The sequence below is a fragment of the Coregonus clupeaformis genome, chromosome 13 (assembly GCF_020615455.1).
Source record: "Coregonus clupeaformis isolate EN_2021a chromosome 13, ASM2061545v1, whole genome shotgun sequence".
Classification (NCBI taxonomy): Eukaryota; Metazoa; Chordata; class Actinopteri; order Salmoniformes; family Salmonidae; genus Coregonus; species Coregonus clupeaformis.
In genome coordinates, this window is record NC_059204.1 from 34,218,136 (window position 1) to 34,240,288 (window position 22,153).

General features: G+C 42.9%; 2 protein-coding genes across 2 annotated transcripts; one reads left to right on the forward strand and one right to left on the reverse strand.

The window, feature by feature from the left end:
• Positions 1 to 1,291: 1,291 nt before the first annotated feature.
• On the forward strand, positions 1,292 to 4,594 carry LOC121579291 (interferon regulatory factor 2-binding protein 1). The gene is made up of 2 exons (XM_041893762.2): positions 1,292 to 3,546; positions 3,644 to 4,594. Exon 1 carries the CDS (start codon positions 1,738 to 1,740, stop codon positions 3,526 to 3,528), a length of 1,791 nt encoding a protein of 596 aa, XP_041749696.1. The 5' UTR covers positions 1,292 to 1,737; the 3' UTR covers positions 3,529 to 3,546; positions 3,644 to 4,594.
• Positions 4,595 to 6,487: 1,893 nt separating this feature from the next.
• On the reverse strand, positions 6,488 to 19,737 carry LOC121579292 (calcium uptake protein 2, mitochondrial). Its single transcript, XM_041893763.1, has 12 exons — positions 19,510 to 19,737; positions 13,152 to 13,281; positions 12,929 to 12,960; positions 12,715 to 12,790; positions 12,473 to 12,520; positions 12,059 to 12,141; positions 10,587 to 10,646; positions 10,195 to 10,292; positions 9,697 to 9,868; positions 9,262 to 9,370; positions 8,615 to 8,772; positions 6,488 to 7,488 (listed from the first exon to the last, which is right to left on the reverse strand). The coding sequence occupies exons 1-12, from the start codon at positions 19,696 to 19,698 to the stop codon at positions 7,387 to 7,389; spliced, it is 1,257 nt and encodes a 418-aa protein (XP_041749697.1). The 5' UTR covers positions 19,699 to 19,737; the 3' UTR covers positions 6,488 to 7,386.
• Positions 19,738 to 22,153: the final 2,416 nt, after the last annotated feature.

Consider the following 22,153-nt stretch of genomic DNA (forward strand, 5'->3'; position numbering starts at 1 on the left):
GTGATCATCACAGCAGGGCCACAGGCAAACGTGTGGCGAGCTGGTATTTGCCCTAACACATTCATAAACACAAAAGCGTTGAAAAGAGGGACAAAGTACTGTTGTTTAGGCTGATTTGCCTCATGATTTGTCAACTCGTGCACAATTAATCTGTGCCTCAGTCTGATCAATTGTAGCCTACTGATAACAACCACAACTGTAGGTGGCCTAGAGAAGCCTATGCAGTCTGATCCCCTCTGGCCAGGAAACAAAGCAAGTAACGCCATGTATTCATAGCCCTTAAACTATGTATTTATCGCCTAAAATATGACTATTTATATGTGTTAAGAGAACACGTGAATGTGATCAAATTTGGTTTATATTCAAACTTCGGGTGATTAGGCTACCTAGACTTTATGAATCCAAAATTATTGACTAGAATTAATCAACACAATAGTGATGACATACTGCGCGAGTAACTGTTTAATTACCGATGCAATTGCAACCCTGAATAAAGCAAGCTCAGCCCTGTTAGTTCTAATGTCCAATCGCAGTTGTCCTAAAAAAACACACAAAAAATGACCTGATTTAGAACTAAATCTGGTCCCATTATAGCGCATATAAAACCGTTTTCAAGTACAGCTGATTTATTACTTTGTCATACCCTGGAACTAGTAGTCCTCTGTAGCTCAGCTGATAGAGCACGGCGCTTGTAACGCCAAGGTAGTGGGTTCGATTCCCGGGACGACCCATACACGAAAAAATGTATACACGCATGACTGTAAATCGCTTTGGATAAAAGCGTCTGCTAAATGGCTTATTATTATTAACTAGGGTCCGGAGTTTTTCCTGGTTAGGTTTGCCTACCAGATCAGGAAAAACTCTGGGGCCCAGGAAAAAACTCCTGTGGTGCCACCTTTAAAATCACCACACAATGTTACAAATTAAGAATTATAAACTGGGTGGGTTCGAGCCCTGAATGCTGATTGGCAGACAGCCGTGGTATATCAGACCCTATACCACAGGTATGACAAAATATATTACGTTGGTAACCAGTTTATAAAAGCAATAAGACATATCGGTGGTTTGTGGTATATGGCCAATATACCACGGCTAAGGGCTGTATCCAGGCACTGCGTTGCGTCGTCATTAAGAACAGCGCTTAGCCGTGGTATGTTGGCCATATACCACACCCCCTTGTGCCTTATTGCGTAAACATGTCATATGTATGGTCTACTATAATTTTTTTGTATCTCGAAATTTTGACTTACATATCTCAACATTTTGACTTAGTATCTCGACATTTTTAAATGGTATCTCGCAAATTCTAGATATTATCGACTAAATATAAACTAGTCCCATCTTTTGTCTTTTTGCGATCATGCGTAGAAGCATTGGGGACTGAAAATTGCATTACTCAAATCGTTCAACGAGTGTGAGCTGGCTAGCTTTCTGTGAGAGAAGTTCAGACTTCAACTACAGCTCCCAGAATTCAACAGCAATGCAGTAGGTGTATCCGGTGTCTTAAACTCATTTTACTTCCTCCCAGACATAACTACACGGGCAGCCTAAGAAAGAAAACGTAGCTAACTTTTAAAAGCAGTAATCAACAAGAGCTTATGGAGCATATTTTCATATTTTACAACAAAATCGGGGCATGTTGCTCGACGTGACTGAATATAGAAAAATCCGCGAAAAGTAAAGATTGAAACGCGTTGGCCGCTCAATAAAGTTTGTGCGAGGGCCTGTATAAACAACATGTCGTCCGCCTCGCAGGCATCCTCTAGGCGGCAATGGTGCTATCTCTGCGATCTGCCCAAGATGCCCTGGGCCATGCTCTGGGAATTCAGCGAAGCTGTTTGCCGGGGATGCGTGAACTACGACGGGGCAGACAGAATCGAGCTTCTAATTGAGACGGCCAGGCAGTTGAAGAGCAGCCACGGTGTTTTGGACGGAAGGTCCCCTGGCCCTCAGCAAGGCAAACCCAGCTCAGGTGGGCCAATGGAAGGAGGGAGGCAGCACGCAGAGCGTTTAGACAGGGGTAGGGGAGAGTATGGAGTTTCCCCCCGCCTCCCCAACGGTCTGCACAGAGCTGAGGATGTGAGTATGTCAGAGGGGAGCAGGCAGAGCCCCAACACCAGACGGGCTATGGCTGGGGCTGTACCTGCTCTACATGGGACAATACCTCATGCTTTGATAGCCCAGGGGTTAGTGGGGCCCCCTCACGGCTTGTTGGCCCCTGTTTTAGGCACCAGGGCTGGGGGCCCACAGATGGCTGGCTCCTCTGGCCCTATAATGGGTGATGTTGGCAGGCGTCAGGTAGGGTCAGCCATGTCGCTGGGAGCTGGCGCCTCTGCTCTGGTGGGTCTGGAAGCAGGCTGGAGGAATGGGGAGGTCATGGCTGAGCTAGCGGAGAGCGCCAGGAGCCGGGCAGAAGGCTGGCCCAACCGCCCCAAAGTGGTACGAGAAGTCCTGGTGACCCTCTGTGGCTGTGCCCCCTTCAGCGTGCGCTTCAGGAAAGACCACAACTTGGTGGGGCGCATCCTCGCTTTTGAAGCCGGTGCTGGGCCTGAGTTTGAGCTGAAGGTGTTTGTGGAGTACCCCAGCGGCTCTGGAATAGTCTTCTCTGGCATCACGGAGCTGGTCAGGCAGATGTTCCGCGACTCTAACAAAGATGCAGGCAAAGCAGTGAACTCTGGGCTGCGCTACGTGGAATACGAGAGACGGCAGGGCGCCGGGGACTGGCGTGCACTCACTGAGCTCCTGAGCGACGGCGTGCGTTCATTTAAGGAGCCACCGATGCCCGAGGTCCTTCCACAGTCGTACGCAGACAGCGGCATGCCAATGGCGCCTGCCGGCCGCTCTGCACCTCCAAAGGGCGCTGCACGGCGACGCAAAGCATCCCCGGGCTCAGAAAACGGAGAGAGTGAAGGAAGGCCCATGGGGGATCACCCAGCCAGGGATCCCTGGCCTCGAGGTGCCTATCCAGGCATGGAGCCCCTGGGCACAGGCATGCCCAACCCCCAGGACGGCCCGCCCCGCTCCCACAGCCAGCCCTCACCCATCTCGGCGCTCATGGGAGTGGCCGACAGCCTGAGCTCCAACCAAATGTCCCGAGATGGCCCCGGCATGTCCTCGGCCCACTCCTCCGCATCTGGCCGCCCAACCAGCGGTAGTCCCTCTTCAGCCTCTGCCGCAGTCTCCCAGGCAGTTATGGGCCAGGGTGCCCAAGGGGGACCTAGCACCACCAGCGCCGGGGAGTCCGGGAGCGGCACCCCAGGTGCCCTGCTCTGCTGCACCCTCTGCCGAGAGCGTCTGGAGGACACTCATTTTGTCCAGTGTCCATCTGTCCCGCACCACAAGTTCTGCTTCCCATGCACGCGCGGCTCCATTCGCAGTCAGGGCCCTGGAGGAGAGGTGTACTGCCCCAGCGGCGAGCGCTGCCCTCTGGCTGGATCCACCGTGCCCTGGGCCTTCATGCAGGGAGAGATCTCCACCATCCTTGCCGGAGACGGAGACGTGACGGTAAAGAAAGAGAACGACCCCTGACCCCCCAGTCCTATTGAGGTGAGAGGCTGATGACATCACTCTTTATATTTTTCCATAGATCTATTATAGTGATTGTGTTGCTAATAAAGATTGTAATTGTCCTCTTTCTCCGCAGCGGGTCAAACAACACTTTAAAAGCACTTCCCTGATCTATCTCACCCAGAAGGTTCATCACGTGTGCCTCGCAACTGAATCACCGCCCAAGCCAGGAGGCAACAGAACAACCTTCTAAACAAGTTAGGAGGGCACCAGAAACATCGGTCCAAGAGGGGGGCCACAAGTCTGCTTTTCTGGGCTGGGCTCATCTGCAGGGGTTCGTAGTAACAGTTTAAATAAGAGAAAATCCGGCAAACATTATTCTCCATGTCCAACACAGCAGCAGAGTCTATTCAAGAGGCCTTGTTTTAAAAGCCCAGGATTGAAAGCACAGGTCTGTTCTTCAATATGACAATCTCTCAGCGTTTCAGATGTTTCAATATATTATATTAAAACAACAAATATTTAGTTGCATACTGTCATACAAGTGAATGATACTGATATTGAAAGTCCATCATGGGTAGCCAGAACCATGCAATTATTTGGACAGGAAAAATAAAAAAGCCACAGTTATAACATTTTATTAACACATACACTGTCTCCTATGTATGCTCCTTTATTACATATATTGTATGTCAAAAATGTGAATTTACTTTCAATGCCTATGTAATTTCTACTTTTGATACAATACACATTTATATGTATGAGTTTATAGTGGTAAGAAGACCAAAGACGGCTTCGTGCGCTGTAATTGTATTGTATCTATGTATGCTGTACTCGCTGATAACCTCTGGCATCAGTCAATCTGTTTCATCTACCACAGAAGTAAGCTGGTTGTTTTTGTCTGTCTAATATTGACTTTTTCTGAAATCCTCCCAAATATATATGTATATATATATATATATATATATGTATATGTATATATGTGTGTGTGTACGGTAATATAATTAGCAACACATGCTTCAATGGTTAACCCACATACTCAAATGTGATCTAATGGGGTCAACTCTATAATAAATTACAGAATATTCATTGCTCATGTTTTTTTCTTGCTCCCTTTTTGGTGATGCAAAGCAACTTGTAATGATACGCTTTGTTTACATCTATTGCTGAAAATGGTTCTGTATTTACAGTGCATTCGGAAAGTATTCAGACCCTTTGACTTTTTCCAAATGTTACGTTAGACTTATTCTAAAATGGATTAAATAGTTTGTTTCCCTCATCAATCTAAACACAATATCCCATAATGACAAAGAAAAAAACGTTTTTTAGAAGTTTTTGCAAAAAATAAATAATTCACATTTACATAAGTAATTAGGACCATTTACTCAGTACTTTGTTGAAGGACCTTTGGCAGCGATTACAGCCTTGAGTCTTCTTGGGTATGACACTACAAGCTTTGCACACCTGTATTTGGGGAGTTTTTCCCATTCTTCTCTGCAGATCCTCTCAAGCTCTGTCAGGTTGGATGGGGAGCATCGCTGCACAGCTGTTTTCAGGTCTCTCCAGAGATGTTCGATCTGGTTCAAGTCCGGACTCTGGTTGGGCCACTCAAGGACATTGAGACTTGTCCCGAAACCACTCGTGTTCTCTTGGCTGTGTGCTTAGGGTCGTTGTCCTATTGGAAGGTGAACCTTCGACCCAGTCTGAGGTTCTGAGCGCTCTGGAGCAGGTTTTCATCAAGGATCTCTCCGTACTTTGCTCAGTTCATCTTTCTCTCGATCTTGACTAGTCTCCCAATCCCTGCCCCTGAAAAACATCCCCACAGCATGATGATGCTTCACCGTAGCGATGTTGCCAGGTTTCCTCCAGACGTGACACTTGGCATTCTGGTCAAAGAGTTCAATCTTGGTTTCATCAGACCAGAGAATCTTGATTCTCATAGTCTGAGAGTCCTTTAGGTGCCTTTTGTCAAACTACAAGCAGGCTGTCATGTGCCTTTTACTGAGGAGTGGCTTCCGTCTGGCAACTCTACCATAAAGGCCTGATTGGTGGCGTGCTGCAGAGATGGTTGTCCTTCTGGAAGGTTCTCCCATCTCCACAGAGGAACTCTGGAGCTCTGTCAGTGACCATCAGGTTCTTGGTCACCTCCCTGACCAAGGCCCTTCTCCCCCAATTGCTCAGTTTGACTGGGCGGCAGCTCTAGGAAGAGTCACAGTGGTTCCAAACTTCTTCCATTTAAGAATGATGGAGGCCACAGTGTTCTTGGGGACCTTAAATGCTGCAGAATTTGTTTGGTACCCTTCCCCAGATCTGTGCCTCGAAACAATCCTGTCTCTGAGCTCTATGGACAATTCCTTCGACCTCATGGCTTGGTTTTTGCTCTGACATGCTCTGTCAACTGTGGGACCTCAGACAGGTCTGTGCCTTTCCAAATCATGTCCAAACAATTGAATCTACCATAGGTGGACTCAAAGTTGTAGAAACATCTCAAGGATGATCAATGGAAACAGGATGCACCTGAGCTCAATTTCGAGTCTCATAGCAAAGGGTCTGAATACTTATGTAAATAAGGTACGTATTTTATTTTTTAATAAATTGGCAAAATGTTCAACAAAAACAGTTTTCACTTTGTCATTATGGGGTATGAAATCAAATGTTATGTCACATGCGCCGAATACAACAGGTGTAGACCTTAGTGAAATGCTTACAAGCCCTTAACTTATTTTTCTTAACCGCATTGTTGGTTAAGTAAAAATTAAAAACAAATAATTAAAGAGCAGCAGTAAAATAACAGTAGCGAGGCTTTATACAGGGGGTACCGGTACAGAGTCAATGTGCGGGGGCACAGGTTAGTTGTGTGTAGATTGAGGGAAAACATTTATTTAATCAATTTTAGAATAAGGCTGTAACGTAACAAAAAATGTGGGAAAAGTCAAGGGGTCCGAATGCACTGTATATGGCACACACATACCAGGAGCAATGCAGCAATTCTCAATTTATTTAATCTACAAAAAAAGGTATACAGCTATGATCTAATATATTGGCACCCTTGCACTTTACAATGGAGTGCAATGGTGCAGAATGTTCTGTTTTCAAAACGTATTGAATGGCTTTGTACACTGTAAGCACCTGCAACTTACCACAGGTGAGAAATTACACCGTAAACAAGAATCTCCTGCTTTCAACCAAATGAATTGGAATTCAGAATATTTTTGTCCACGCCATCTTTTTTACTTTGAAGTGAAAAATCTTCATTTCAGATTATTATTTTTTTTTGGGGTCCTGTGCAGTTCTTAAATACATGTGCACAAAGTTTTTTTAAATGTCAACTTATTTTAGAAGAAATTAAAGTGAATTGTGCAAGGGTGTCAATATATTAGAGCACAACTGTACTTAGCAATGTGTTAAAAGACAAACATATTTCAAACATGACTCTTTCCACCTATATGACTCTGCAGTTTAGAACTTTCAAATGATACCACAGTAAACCATCTACCTGTAAACAAACCGCTTGCATTTGGAGGGAAATGGGGTATAAAAAGTGCCAAGAGACCTTCAATACATGTAAAAAGAGCTCACATTTACATGACTGGTACCAAGCGTCACAACAACCAATTTCTAGGATTAGAATAAACCTCACCATAGATTATGTACTGTATATTGCAATAATATTTTTACAAACAAAAAGGAAGCCTGAAAAACACTGAATTTGGTGTCATTCCTTATTCATTTAGTTCCTTGGTTCATTAGGACCATGTTTATATTCCACTGACGAATATCCAGTGATTATGGTCAACTAGTGGTCAGCCATCAATGCTTTACATTGGAGTCACCCAGTGACCACTCGTAAGGCGCTTCTCCATCCAATGGCCTAGCCCCTCAAAAAGGGCTTCCGGTGTCCCGGAGGGCCTCTTGGGCCCCCTTTAGGGTCTCCCTCTTCACACACTTCCAGTAATTTGTGATGCCACGCTGGGGCTGCACCTGGGGAAATACAGACATCACATAATAAATGTTAAAAAGGTGCAATATGCAGAAATCGCTCGGCTAAAATTCTAATAGTTCGCCTAATTTCAGTTTGTGACAAAACAAGCAGTCATTGTGTAGAGAATTCCTTGTACTATCTAAAAATCACTGTGAAATATTTTTTCCATAACCAAAAATATTGTATTTTCAGCTGGTGTACAAAACCGAAAGTAAAAGAGCATAGAAATAGCGCACATAGAACATATCTACCACTTCTTAGACTTGCTTGCAATGAGAATGACAGATCTAGTGGCTGCGTGACCTGATCACCAGGGCCCTATCCTATCGGATAGGATTAAATGCATGGAAACAGAATGAATAGAACAGGAGTCTATTCAACATGTCGATCATGGACGACATGTTGCACAAACTTATTTTCCTGTTGTGGATATTGCAGTATTACAAAATTGAGCAGTCCAAATAGTGATTTAATATTCCCTTCTCAGGTGGGGAGTTACAAGCAGCTATTAACCCCCCCCCCCCTGTAATTTACGGTAGGCCTCCGATATGACAGCATATCTAGGAAGATTACATCATCGCAAACAACTTTTTAGTCTGTTTTAGGCTCCGACATAGATTACATAAATTGGTGGGGGAATTAACAGACAGCATAAAACCACACCCATGCGTTCTAAAATAATACATGCAGGAAATATTCAAAAGCACAGGTGAAATAAATGTCAAATATATTATTTTAGTTCAGAAATGTGAGGCAGATTGTACACAATGTTGCTGATAAGACTGGGGTTTTCATAAAGGTGAGTAGCCTAAAGTGAGAAACGTGAAAGGATGGGGAGGGAGCAGCACACGGGAGCAGCAGCTGCGTGCGGTTTTTCTGAAAGTTTTTTTGGTGCGTAAAGTAACATCGCAAATCGACCTGATCGAACAGGGCGGTTCGATTAGGTCATGCAGCCTCAGCCTAAACTTTATTTGTATAGCACAATTCATACAAAGACCGCAACTCACATCACAATCATTATTAACAAGTCAATTGGAGACTTGCATGAAAGTTCGAGTTAAGCGTGGATCTCAAGACCAAATAACGCCCTGAAGGACTGCTTCAACTGATAAATGCCCCATGTACCTTCAAGCCGCGCAGTACTCTGTCTTCCATCACTCCAATAAACTCCTTGTGGCTCAGACAGTTATCGCCGTCCAGGTCAAAGATCTTGAACACAGTGTCTAGCACGTTCTCCGAGAGGTCGTGCCCTGTGGCAATCTTCACAGCTCGCCTAAATTGGACTGCAGAGAATGGAAGGGAAAGAAACTATCAGGATAATGTACTTGGCTAAAGGGGCAATCAGCAGTTGCTACATCTATTTTTGGACTAATAAATGAATGATGATATGTATCCATAGAAGAATAACACTGAAAAATGTATCATGAGCTTAGTTCAACTGTGTACCCCATCAGAACCCAAAATATAAGCTTGTTTTACGCCAATGTTTGTAAACAAAGTAAATGTAAACAAATACTATATAGCCTCAAAACATTGTTAAAATGTTGATATCATGGATGGTCAGTCCTTCTGGATATAGATTTGAGAGTGGTTAAATTTCTTCAGCCCCATCCCTCAGCTTTTTACCGAAACAGGGGCAGGGAGTACGCTTTGTTATTGTTTCAACTGCTGAATGTTGCTTTAAAGTGATTTGAATGTGTAGAATCAGAATCTTTCAGACAAAATGCCCTTCCTACAAAAAAGAAAAGAAAAATGTAGAATAAGAAAATTACCCATTCCGATAGGTCGGTTGGCTTCACTTATCATTTTCACGGAGAAGGCAAAGTCCTCCAGGTTGTTGGTGAAGAGGCAGAATGCTTTGAACTCATCAAATGTGATGCTCTACAAGAGAAGAGGGACACATTTCCAAGTCATACATTGAGAAGTCACCCCTTGAGAGCCCCCCAAAATGTGTTATATTTCACAACTTCTTCGACCTGAAGGTACATTGACATAACTGCATATTATCCCTATCCGAATATTATCCCTTCCTTCATTAAAGTGACCCCATATCTGAATTTGTTGGATTGTGGAAAATGATTGGTTGGCAATTTGCAACCTCTCTTTCACCTATCACAACCCTTAATGATCTGTGACGACCTCCAGGAAACGAGGAAGGAAGGGTGGATTTTTCGAAGTATTGGAACAGGACCACATTTCCTTTTTACCTGGCCCGCGGGGATCCTCTTCCTCATGTTCTCCCAGTAGGCCTCGTTGGTTTCCTCGTTGGTGTAGTGCAGCAGCCACTCGGCAAAGTCCTCCCGCCGCATGGTGTCCATACCCTTGGAGAACTGCAGGAACTCCATCTCCTGCACCTCCTCCTGCAGGTCCTCCATGAACCTAGAGGAGACATCCAGAGTAGAGACACTGAACGTGACTAGGTCGGTTCTGGGCCCGTACTCAAAAAGTGTCTAAGAGTAGGATTGCTGATCTAGGATCAGGTTCCCCCTGTCCATGTAACCATATTAATTATGATCTAACAGGCAACAATGATTCTATATCAACACTCCTAGTCTGAAGTCTATTCATAACTATTCATACAGTAAGTCTATACTGAGTATCGGAAACATGATTTTACTAGGATTAGGTACACCTGTGAGGAAAAGGTAGAGTAGCTATACCGTTTAACACCAATGACACTACATGGTAACCCACAGATATTTTACCTGCAAAATCCCTTGTACTGAAGCTTGTTTTCACCATTCCTGCCAAAGAAGAAGGCCTGCAGTGTAGTGTTCACATCCTCCCCCTCTGCGATTGGTTTCTGTGAAGATGACATCAAGTTTCAACACTCCCTGCCTTTGTTATTACTGCAAGCCCCATCATACTTGAAATACGAGTAAACAATCAGTTTTCTAGCCGGTACACAACGGTTTACATTTAAATCATCGTATAATGACAGAGTTGGCTAGCCTTAGTGCTTTCAATGGGCATTTCCCCAAAGACAATTCAATGTCATCTATATCAAGTATTCTAAAAAAAGCTTTTCCAAAAGTCACAGATATGAATAAGGAGATTTCCGTCTTAAAAATAAAAAAAATTTAGAGTGTTGACTCACCACGTCTGTGTCACCTTTCTTAGGCACTTTCTCTTTTCTTTTCCCAATGATTTTCTTGAGCTTCATCATAAAACAAAGCAGCAACAATGATTCCTTGCATTATAATAATGCAGATACTAAACAACAAAAGATTCAACTAAAAACATTTACTACTAGTGAGAGCATTTCTTAGCTAGCTTACATTTTCTCAGAATGCGGGAAACTACTAATTCAGTTAAACTCACTAATAACACATACATACATACATACCTCTTACTCATCTGAATTATCCAAGAAATGTCAGCAATAACAGAGAATTGTTCATTAGTCAAAAGGTTATCAACTACCCACGATGCCTCACTCTAATATTAAAACTGGAGCCAGTATGAAACAGCAAACAGTGTGTGTTTGAGATTGACTACAAAGCGGTTGGACCACACAGAATCACACAGATCTACATATCACCTTGCATCCCAATTACTACTCATTATGTGATCAAGATCCCCTCAAACACACCGAATGATTATCCATGCTGCTCCTCTCTACTTTGTCAGGTGTGGAACTTGTCTTCTAAACCAAACCATAATCTAACTGGGAGAGGCATAACATGTTTTAACTCTAACCCTTGTGGTTCCTTGTGTTGCTGATTTTCACACCAGCCTCTGTTCTAAATTAGGGAATCAACTTTTCATTGGTTTGGTACAAAATTGTATAGTCACAGGCATTTATGTAGCCATGTATGCATATTGTATTGTGCTAAAGCCAACTCGCAAATACAGTATGTTTACAAGCTAGTTTCTGTGCCTTATAAAATGTGGTACCTCAGACAGAATGAATAGGCCAATGTTTTGACAGAAGGAACCAATTGAGGTGGGAGGAACATCAAACATGTGGCACAGACTTGAGGTACTGGCCATACAGTACCTCTGCGTTAGCATCAAGAGTGCATAGTACTCAGTAATTGTAGGAGCATTTATGTCAAAACTTCCAATTGGGTAATGTCCCTGTAAGGGGCGGCAATATTTTGGAGTGTGTATACTTGATATAAGATATACACAACTATATAATTTGATATACAATACAAGACTGAATACAGAATACTATATGCAACATAAAATACAATTCCATCAATTCCTTGAGAAGCACAACATAAAAAAAACATTTAAAGGGGCAATCTGCATTTGCTACATCCATTTTTAAAATGTAAAATTAATGATATGTAGCTATTGATTATTGAAGAATATTAATTATAAATTCCTCATGAGCTTATAAGTTCAACTGTCTATGGATGGATGGTCAGTCCTTGCATCGATCTCATGGATGGTCAGTCCTTGCATCCATGATCCGGTCTATGAATTTGAGAGTGGTTACATTTCTCTAGGCCCACCCCTAAGCTGTTTACCCAAAGCTGTGGAGGGGTACCTGTTTGCTGTTGTTTGAATTGCAGATTGGCCCTTTAAGGAACATTTTATAATATAGATTATAAAACATACCTTGAGAAACTCCTTTCTGTCCACATGCTCATTGCCATCAATATCAAGCATTTTGAAAGCTATATGAAATCCTGTGTGTGGCTCTGAAATAACAATGCATTTTCTGTTAGAAAATAACATCACAGGCTTATCTAGGTGCTGCTTGGACAGAACAAAGCAGCGGCAAGATGAGCGGTTAGTTTTCAATTGCTGTCCACTCCACAAGGTTAACAGCAGGGTCTTCTGAAATAATGATTCAAGCACAACATTGTTGGTGATTGGGCAACATTTTCATTTTGCTATGGTTCTCCTGATGCACACGACCCAGATGTAGTAAGATGTGTTGTGTAAGAATGGGAGGATGCTGGTTCCAAATGCATGTCATTGAAAGGGAGGGCTGTTTCCACTGTATGTCATTCTGGGTCTATAACTTACTGGTCAGAATAGTCAACAGGAACAGGTACTCTGTGTAGGATATCAGACCTGCAAGACACAAAACATGCCTTCTCTATAACACAAACATTTCAGTGAGTGTTCATTTAACCTGTTTAGATTGACACTCCCACATAGTGATAAAATACATATTTCCTGCCTGAAGTATAACTATCCAGCATCTTTTTACTTTGATGAAGCACATAGCACCAGTGAGGCTGTTTGACCATGGCATGAAAACGTACCATCGTCTCCGAAGTTTCTGAACAGACTGTTGCCTGCCTGGACCCGTGAGGCAGCATCCAGCATCTTATCCACCTCCTGCAAGTATCAGAGATTATACAAGAGAAACAACCAATAGTCATCTCTTGCTGTAATGCTCATGTTGATGGCATTGCACGATAAGACTAAAATCCCAAACACGTTCTGACAATGAGTTAACCCGATCCCAACACTCACCTTTTTGGTTAGAGCTTTCTTTTGTAATTTACCTAATAGCAGATGAAAGGAAAATAATGTAAAGCCCAGTTCTTGCCTGGAACAAAATTGAATACACTTACAGAGGGAGCTTGTGTAGCCATATGCCAATCAATTCAATTAATTACATCATGAAGTATTCCCTTTTCTACCAGCTAGGCCGTTTTACAACATGGACACTTTCCTTTGATACTACTGTACTTACGGTCAACATTCTCCAGCATGATTGAGAAGAGGAAATCCCTTGGTGTCATGTAGGGTTCCTCATTGTACGTCATGGAAGCAAACTGGTTGAAGCACATCCGTCTGGCAGACAGCTGCAACACTGGAAGCAACTATAATACGGAAGGAAGCATTAGCACGAAAAGGAGGACAAAGTCTAAAATAAAAGGGCAGTGCAAAGCTGAAAATTGGATAAGGTCATGGCTATAGAACGAATTGTCAGTACTCCTGACCAACTATTGTGGCACATTGCATGAATGTCTCATTTGGCTAACAGCAATTAGTTAATTAATACATTTTACTTGCTTCCACTATCAATTTATCTAGGCTACTGATTGCACAATTTCCCCATAGATAGAAAACATAGGTCTAACAACTGGATTGAATACTTTCTTGTGCACTGCTCGGTGTGGTGATGTAAGGGATGCCGATTTAGTAAGAACCGTCTACCTACTATGGATACACAGTGGGGTACGAAATTGACACCCTTGATAAAGATTAGCAAAAAATACTGAGCTATATTGTATGCTCACAAAAATTGGGAAATTATATTATACTAATAAAATTGTTCAGAGAAAAATATTTAGTTTAACAAGTAATACTTTTTTCCCTCAAAAAGGTAGGGGTCAGCACCGACAAGCAGCGACATCATCATGTCATCCAAACACATGGCAGACATTAGATTAATATAAAAAATTTAATTATTTGTGAGTGATAAAGATCATAATAAATCAGCCTCAGCAACAATTATTTGATTAATTCAATGGATGTTTGTGCACAAAGTTGATGACTAAAGTGTCTTATTAGGAATTTTCTAATCTGACTTCTCTATGTGACCGTCTATGGAAATTGTCTTTCCTGGCCGGGCGTCAGTTAAACTGCAATACCGAAGCAAAATTGTAGGAGCAGTCAAACCCGTGCTTCTAGACCGGAACCCTGGCCCCTTGGTTTGTGCTAACTTACGGAAGTCCAGAGAGGACATTAATAAAATAAAATAAAATCCCTCGTTATGTCGAGATCACAATTGTATTTATCTCATGATCACTACATAACAAAAGTTACAATACAAAATGATGCGCTGATCCACCGTGGCCTCTGCCGCCTCAGCCATACTTTCAATCTATCATCAATATGTCCACTCCTATATATAGTTTATCTCGTGATCAACAAAACAACTTGTTATGTCATGATCGAGATAAATAAGTTGTGATCAACATAACGAGATAAAAAAACATTTTATTCATATGTCCTCTCTGGACTTCCATACTAACACGCTAGTCTCCCTCAGCATAAGGATTGGCTAACGCTAATAAACTAGCATTAGCGCTCAGCATTCTTAAGCTATAGGGTGTCCGTTTTTTAACAGTATATTTAGTGAATGGGCACGCTAAGGATGTTGATCACAGGAGGTTGGTGGCACCTTAATTGGGGAGGATGGGCTTGTGGTAATGGCTGGAGTGGAATGGTATCAAATACACCAAACACTTGATTTCCATGTGTTTGATGCCATTCCATTCGCTCCATTCCAGCCATTATTATGAGCCGTCCTCCCCTCAGCAGTCTCCACTGATGTTGATATAAGTCATGATATCAGGAAAAGTGTTTATTTCCAGCGAGTGCATTTGATTGGTTTCGTTTCATTTCTGTAGCTAGCTTGGCTGGCTGGCTGGCTAGCTAGAGACCAAAGAGATAAGAACCTTTTTCTGACTGAAGCGCATATCTTCTGACAGTGACAGTGCCCCCCTGTGGACTGAAGCTGAACTTTACTACAACATATTTAACCCTGTTTAAAATTAGCAATGTTGAGGTGGTAGAACTGACTAAATGAAATTAATCATAGAGGTCTTATAACCTATGCCATACTTGGCTCATGTCTGTTATTCCCATATAGGCTATGTAACTATTCGTAAAAAAAATCACTGAGCCAATCACTGATACCCCTTCAAATTAGTGGATTGGTCCTTTTCAGCCACACCCGTTGCTGACAGGTGTATAAAATTGAGCACACAGCCATGCAATCTCCATAGTCAAACATTGGCAGTAGAATGGCCTTACTGAAGAGCTCAGTGACTTTCAACGTGACACTGTCATAGGATGCCACCTTTCCAACAAGTCAGTAAGTCACATTTCTGCCCTGCTAGAGCTGCCCCGGTCAACTGTAAGTGCTGTTATTGTGAAGTGGATACACCTAGGACCAACAATGGCTCAGCCGCGAAGTGGTAGGCCACACAAGCTCACAGAACGGGACCGCCGAGTGTCGGCCCTCGGTTGCAACACTCACTACCGAGTTCCAAACTGCCTCTGGAAGCAACATCAGCACAAGAACTGTTAGTCGGGACATGCTCAAGCAATGTGAAATATATTATTAGAAGAAGAATCAAAGTGTTTGTAGAGAATAACCATATAATTTAACCTACCTGATGTGTTTGTTTTCTTTTTATAGTGCTGGTGTGCATTACGCAAATTAGTCTACGAGTCATCGAGGAACATTTATTGGTTGGAATAACCAAAGTGATCAATTATCCAGGGGGTGAATTACTTCATGTATGTGTATTGTGTGAATTAAAGAAGTAGTTATGGCACAAGTTATTGAAGTGTGTGTTTATGTAAAAAACTTGTTTATGATATACAGTACCAGTCAAAAGTTTGGACACACCTACTCATTCCAGGGTTTTTCTTAATTTTTTACTATTTTCTACATTGTAGAATAATAGTGAAGGAATCAAAACTATGAAAAATACATATGGAATCATGTAGTCAACAAAAAAAATTGTTAAACAAATCTAAATATATTTTATATTTCAGATTCTTCAAAGTAGCCACCCTTTGCCTTGATGACAGTATGTCGAGGAAGATTGGTGTCAATTTCAAACAGAGTGAGCCAGACGCCAGTTTGAGTTCTGGAGGTGAAATGGAAGGGGTAGAAGGTGCTGTGAGGAGCTTGGAACCCAAGCCTTGCATTGATGAACATGGGTGTGATAAAGATAAGTTTGGTCCAGATGGAGTGTGATTTTTGAAGAGGGTGGTACCAGGCCTTTTGGCTGATCCATGGATGGTTTCAGTTTGGGTGGAAAAGATGGTGGGTGCTGTTGTGTCGGTGAAGGTAACCCGAAGCGGACTTGTGATGTTTGTTTCCGTTTCTTCAGATCAGAGGGAGCAGGCGCTCCATGCGACACAACTTGGGGAAAGACCTGTATCTTCCTTTGCGCTTAGGAACAGGGCACCATTGAAGGGAATGATTTCTGGGGTAGCGTTAAGTGTGGAGGTGGAGCAATTTTAGTTGAAGATTCCTGATGTTTGTGACGCCCGCTGTTTGGTGCGACGCAGATCCGGTGGGGAGCGTGGTGAAACAGAGGTGACACAGTCGGTTCTTTTGAGCTTTGATTCAGAGTCTTTACCTAACAAAGTAATGTTAGGATATAGGAGTTATGCTGTTAGAGCATTTGTGACGAATACACCGCAGTGTTATAGGTGTCATGTTTATGGGCATGTGGCAGCAGTGTGTAGGAGGGAGATTCCAAGATGTGGGAAGTGTGCAGAAGGACATGGGACAGTGGAATGTGTAGTTTCGGTGGAAAAAGCTGTGTGTGTCAACTGTAGGGGAAGGAATGGTGTACCACCACAACAAAACAAAAAAACTGTAGGGGTGCCCATGTTGCTGGGGATTGGAGGTGTCCAGTGCGAGAGGCAGGTTGAGGTGGCCAGGGTCAGAGTTGTGCAGAAGAAGTTGTATGCTGAGGCAGTGAAGAAAGTAAGAGGGTGGATCAAGGGAGAGGGATTCTGAGAGGATCCCTGTGAATAGTACATCTGTGCAAGAACAGAGGGATAGGCCAATGAGTGATGTTTCAGTAAGATTGTCTTCTTAGCGTTCATAGCAATGGTTATCAACTGTACCGCAGAGATGGAACATAAGTCACAGAAAATAGATGTAGTGGAAGTTGAAGAGAAGTACTTGGAGGCAGTGGCGACCCGTCATTCAGAGCAGGTGGGGCAGAGTTAATCATTGAGTTAATAAAGCCGCATACAAACATGGTCTCTTTTTAGCTTTCTTGAGTAAGGCAGCTCCAAAATGCAGGTGTTTCAGCCTAGCTCAGTGCTTTCTTTGGTGGTGGGGCAGCCAGCGGAAAATACGGAGCGTAGGTGTTGGTAATGTTCTCTAGTTGCACCATGATTAGCTCAGTGCTCTGTCACTCGTGGGGACAGTACGTCAACGCCAAGTCTTAGGGTAGAGTTCGAAAATTCAAGCCCCTTGGGTGCTGCCATAGAGTTACATTAGAAGTGCCCATCCAAGAAGGCTCAAGGTCATTGGCCACAGATAAAATGACGTCAATGCACGTTATATTTACAGTAGCTTTGATTGGATCATGTCAACATCATACTTTCAAAATCTTAGCTAGCAGTCATCATCATCAATCAAGTCGACAATCTACTGGCAAATCCTTTTTAATCCTTGTCATATGAAGATAAATAATGGAGAAATTATAGATAAAACGTGTCGGTGCTCATCGGCCATAAACATTACACAACAAGTTGGAAATCGCAAATTCAACAATTTGGAAGGAATCAGTGACTAACTGCAAGCATTGCAAAGCAGTCACTAGCCTGCTATTCAGTGGAGTGGCTGTGTAGTCCCAAATCTGGGATTAAGGGTCTATTTTCCAAGTTTAAAATGATAAACATTCAACATTGGCCATGCTGTCAACGAAGCATGAATTGTGCCGTGCTCAAAACAACTTAACTGAGAACTGCGAAAACTTGACTTCAGTGAGTTCAAGACAACTGGGAAGTCTGGAAAAAACGAGCTCCGACTGGGAAAATACATTTTGACAAAATTTGCCCACGAAGGACCGCCACGCCACCTTCCTGTTCAAGTGAGCACAGCACAAGGTGAGTCCAAAAATGTCTTGTATGCTGCTGCATAAATGATGTAATATGCCAGGGAGCTATGTATACAGTAGCTAAGAAAGTAATACTAAGTGTATGTTGTGTAGTAAGCTGTTAGTTGCCCATTTGCCTCACCCTAATAATTTGGTCTATTTACTACTCTTAATTTCGCCTACTGTTCTGACTTGGTGGTGCACATGTAGCCTATAACCTGTTTTAGAGAAACGTAATCATCAAATATTGTAAGAGCTTTCATTGTCTGCTTATATGCCCCCTTTACTTATCCTACGGTTCTGACTTGGTGTACAGGGAGAACACTAAGAACGGCCCATTTTCTGAATTCTGTCGCTGTACATTTCAAGAGTGCTAAACAAATAGTTATACTGACTACGGCCGTCCTAGCTCGCTCATTAATGTCTATCGAAATTACGGATTGCTTCTTATCCACTCATCGTCCCCTTATGCCATAGATTGTCAGTATTGTCAATTGTCAGTAGAAACCACATTTGTTTAAGCAATTCAGCCATATCAGCTATGTTTTTTTTAAAGGAAGTATATGCAGCTGAATTAACTGTTTCGCTACCAGACAAGGCTCCGCTGATTGCCAGGTGTAGCAGTGGTAAGGTGTTGGGACAGCTTTATGTAGGTCCTAACAGTTTGTGGGCACCGTTTGTCACCGTTATAGTGCAATTAATGTATGATTTAGTGTTGTGGCTTTGCTGGCATGCATCCCACTTTTTTTTCCCCCACCAAGATTTACATGCTAAAATCACCACTGCTTGGGGGTACGATATTTGGGGGTACGATATTTGACTTCAGAAGAGTTACAGGGTGTGATGAGTGGTAGTGTCCCGTCCTCTCGGGTCATTGGCCTGGGGTAGGATCAGATAGGGTTAAATTAGTGGAATAAGGTGGTGGGTTTTAATGAGTGTAGGGTTAGTTGGTAGGGTAATTAAAAATACATATTTTTTCATTTTTCCCGTTTCCCCTTTTGTATCACAAAGTGTAATGGATGTATACTATATTTCAGTTGGTGGCGGTAATACAACATATTGGATGCCAACAGCCGGTAAACTCCACCGAAGAAGAAGTAGTCGTTCAGTACAGTACCGTTTCTGTCGAATTCAACGTTGGGGACACTATTCTGTCGTACTGAACGCACCCCAGTATTCTCAAATGTTGATTGGATCAGAAAACAATGAGCTAGCTACCATATTTGTACGCAGCCTTAAATAGGCTACTTGTTTACTATGTTTACTTGTGCACTGTACTAATATTTAGTTGTGATAATGGTAGACGAGTGTAGCGAACAAATACTGATTCACAAGGCACTGACAGGTAGCTAACTAGCAAGAAACTGTCAAACATCGTGACTGACTAGCTAATTTTAGCTAGCTAACGTTACAGATATACATCCAGCTAGTTACTGCTGCGTCACTTTACCAAATATACTTTACCTTTTCCTCCTCGGCATGAACGGTATAGGGCAAAAACCTCTTGCTCGGTTCATAGTGATAATATATCAGTCCGCTTCCAACGAGAGACCCCAAAATGCCAGGTCCCAAGGCACGATGCAGCGATCTGTACGACCAAGGTCTCCTCAAAAAGTTTCTCAAAATTCCAGCAACACTTCCCCAGCTAGCCATTTTCCATAAACTGTCACACCCACTGGTCAGGTTCCAACATTCTTCTTCTTCTTCTTCTGTGGGTTTTATGGCAGACTACAACCCAAAAAGGTGATTTGCTGCCACCAACTAGACGGGTTGAAACCAAAAAAAGGTAAAAAGAAAATCCATACGTAATAGGGGAACTAACTTAATCCACACAAATAAAAATAGTACATTGACAAAACAAAACAAAACTCCCACTTCTTCCTTCTTTCAAATCTCCATATCTCCCTTCTCTGGCTCTAGGGCCTGAGAGGGTGGTACGGCTTGTGACAATATTCCATGTAACTCCTTTGCAGAGAAATCTTTCAGCCCCAGGAACCGCTCCGCCGCATCCACAATGATTTCTATCTTCCTGGACCTTCTATCCACCTTGGCAGTGCCATTAATCACCATAGCTATAAAGGCCACAAAGTCCACCTTCTTAACCTTTAAAATGTCAGGATCCTGCTGGTGAAAGGCAACCCCTGCAGCCTGCAGTGAAAGCCTATCCACCACCATGGACTCTTCAGGTGCACCATTCAAACCCTCAACCCTTTTAACAGCTGCTGCATATGAAATGCTCTGGACAGCCCTGACTTTGACCACCTCATTCTCTATCACCTTTGTGGGGCATTCGAAAGACGTGGCTTCATGGTTCCCACCACAATTGCAACATGTCACATTTTCATCACTTTTATAACACATGATATGATCTTTTCCACAACTTGGACATCACAGCTTCTCCCTTCTGCAAACACTAGAAACATGACCAAAAGCTTTACAATGATCACACTGCATTGGTCTTGGGATAAATGCTCTGACTCTGTAGTTAATATACCCTAACTGCACTTGAGTAGGGAGAGACTCCATATCAAAAAACAAAAGTACAGATATACTCTTCACTTTTTCTTAATTCACCACACGATTCATCCGATGTGCATCAATCACTCCAGTAATATTTTTCATCTCTTCAACATCTACTTCCCACGAGACACCAGATATAACCCTCTTGAGGGGTGCCCTGTTCCTAAGAGACACACACGACACTTCAAACTTATCAAATTGGTGAGACACAACACACGTTTTTTCTGATCCGCAGAAGCACAAAATATCTAAACAAGCCCGCGTCTCGTGATCCTCACAGCCTTCACTCTACCCTGCACTCTCTCCACCAGTTTCGATATCTCAAATGGATTCCTCAAGATTGGTAATTCGATCAGCTGCTCCTCATTAAGAAACCGTACTCCTACAAGATACGAAGTGACATTCTCATCACTTTACACTACTTTGCTCCGTTTTCATTCTTTTGGATGATTTCCAATTCTCCTTGATTCTACTGCCATTAGATTCAGAATCCACTTCATCATCCGCTTCCGCCATCTTTTTCTCTCTCTGCCATGGAAGTGTGTCACTGCAGTGTATCAGAGATGGTAGCCAGGTTCCAACAGTAGAGGATTGTGGGTGTAGTGAACCCTTCTTCTTCTTCTTCTTCTTCTTCTTCTTCTTCTTCTTCTTCTTCTTCTTCTTCTTCTTCTTCTTCTTCTTCTTCTTCTTCTTCTTCTTCTTCTTCTTCACAAATGTACTACTCACTGGGATCCTCTCAGTATCCCTCACCCTTGACACATCCTCCTCCACTTTCTTCACTACCTCAGCATACAACACCCTCTGCACTCTTCTGACTCTGGCCACTTCAACCTGCCTCTCTCACACCAGACACTTCCGATCCCCAGCAACATGAGCACCCCTGCAGTTAACACACACAACTTTATCCACCGAAACTACACAATCCTCTGTCCCATGCCCTCCTGCACACTTCCCACATCTTGGAATCTCCTTCCCACACACTGCTGCGAAATGACCATGAAACAGTGCAGTGGATTCTGCACAAAAGCTCTAACAGGATAACTGGTATATCCTGACATGACTTTGTCTGGTAGAGACTCTGACTCAAAATCCACTGGTTCAAACGGCGGGCATCACAAACACCAGGAAATTTCTACTTAAATTGCTCCACCTCCACACTTAACGCTACTCCTTTTGATGATGCCATGTTCCTAAGAGCAAAGCAAGAAACAGATCTTGACCCAAGTTGCGTGACACGGAGCACCTGCTCCCTCTGATCACAAGAAACATAAACAAATATCACAAGTCCACTACAGGTTACCTTCACTGATTCAACTGCCCCCAACTCCTTTCTCACCCACCCTGAAACCACAAATAGATCAGCCAAAAGGCAAGGGTCCACTTTCTCCAAAAATGTAACTCCTACTGGTCCAGATTCTTCTTTATCATGTCTGATGCCATTCTTCCTCAACATACATCTTCCCACTACACTCAGCTCTTCTTCTTCCTCGCTGTCTATAATCACATCTATCCGTTCACCGCGCTCTTGCCGCGCCTTCATCCACTGTATTGCTTGCAGAGCAGAGCCCTGATGGCTGTTCTCCAAAAC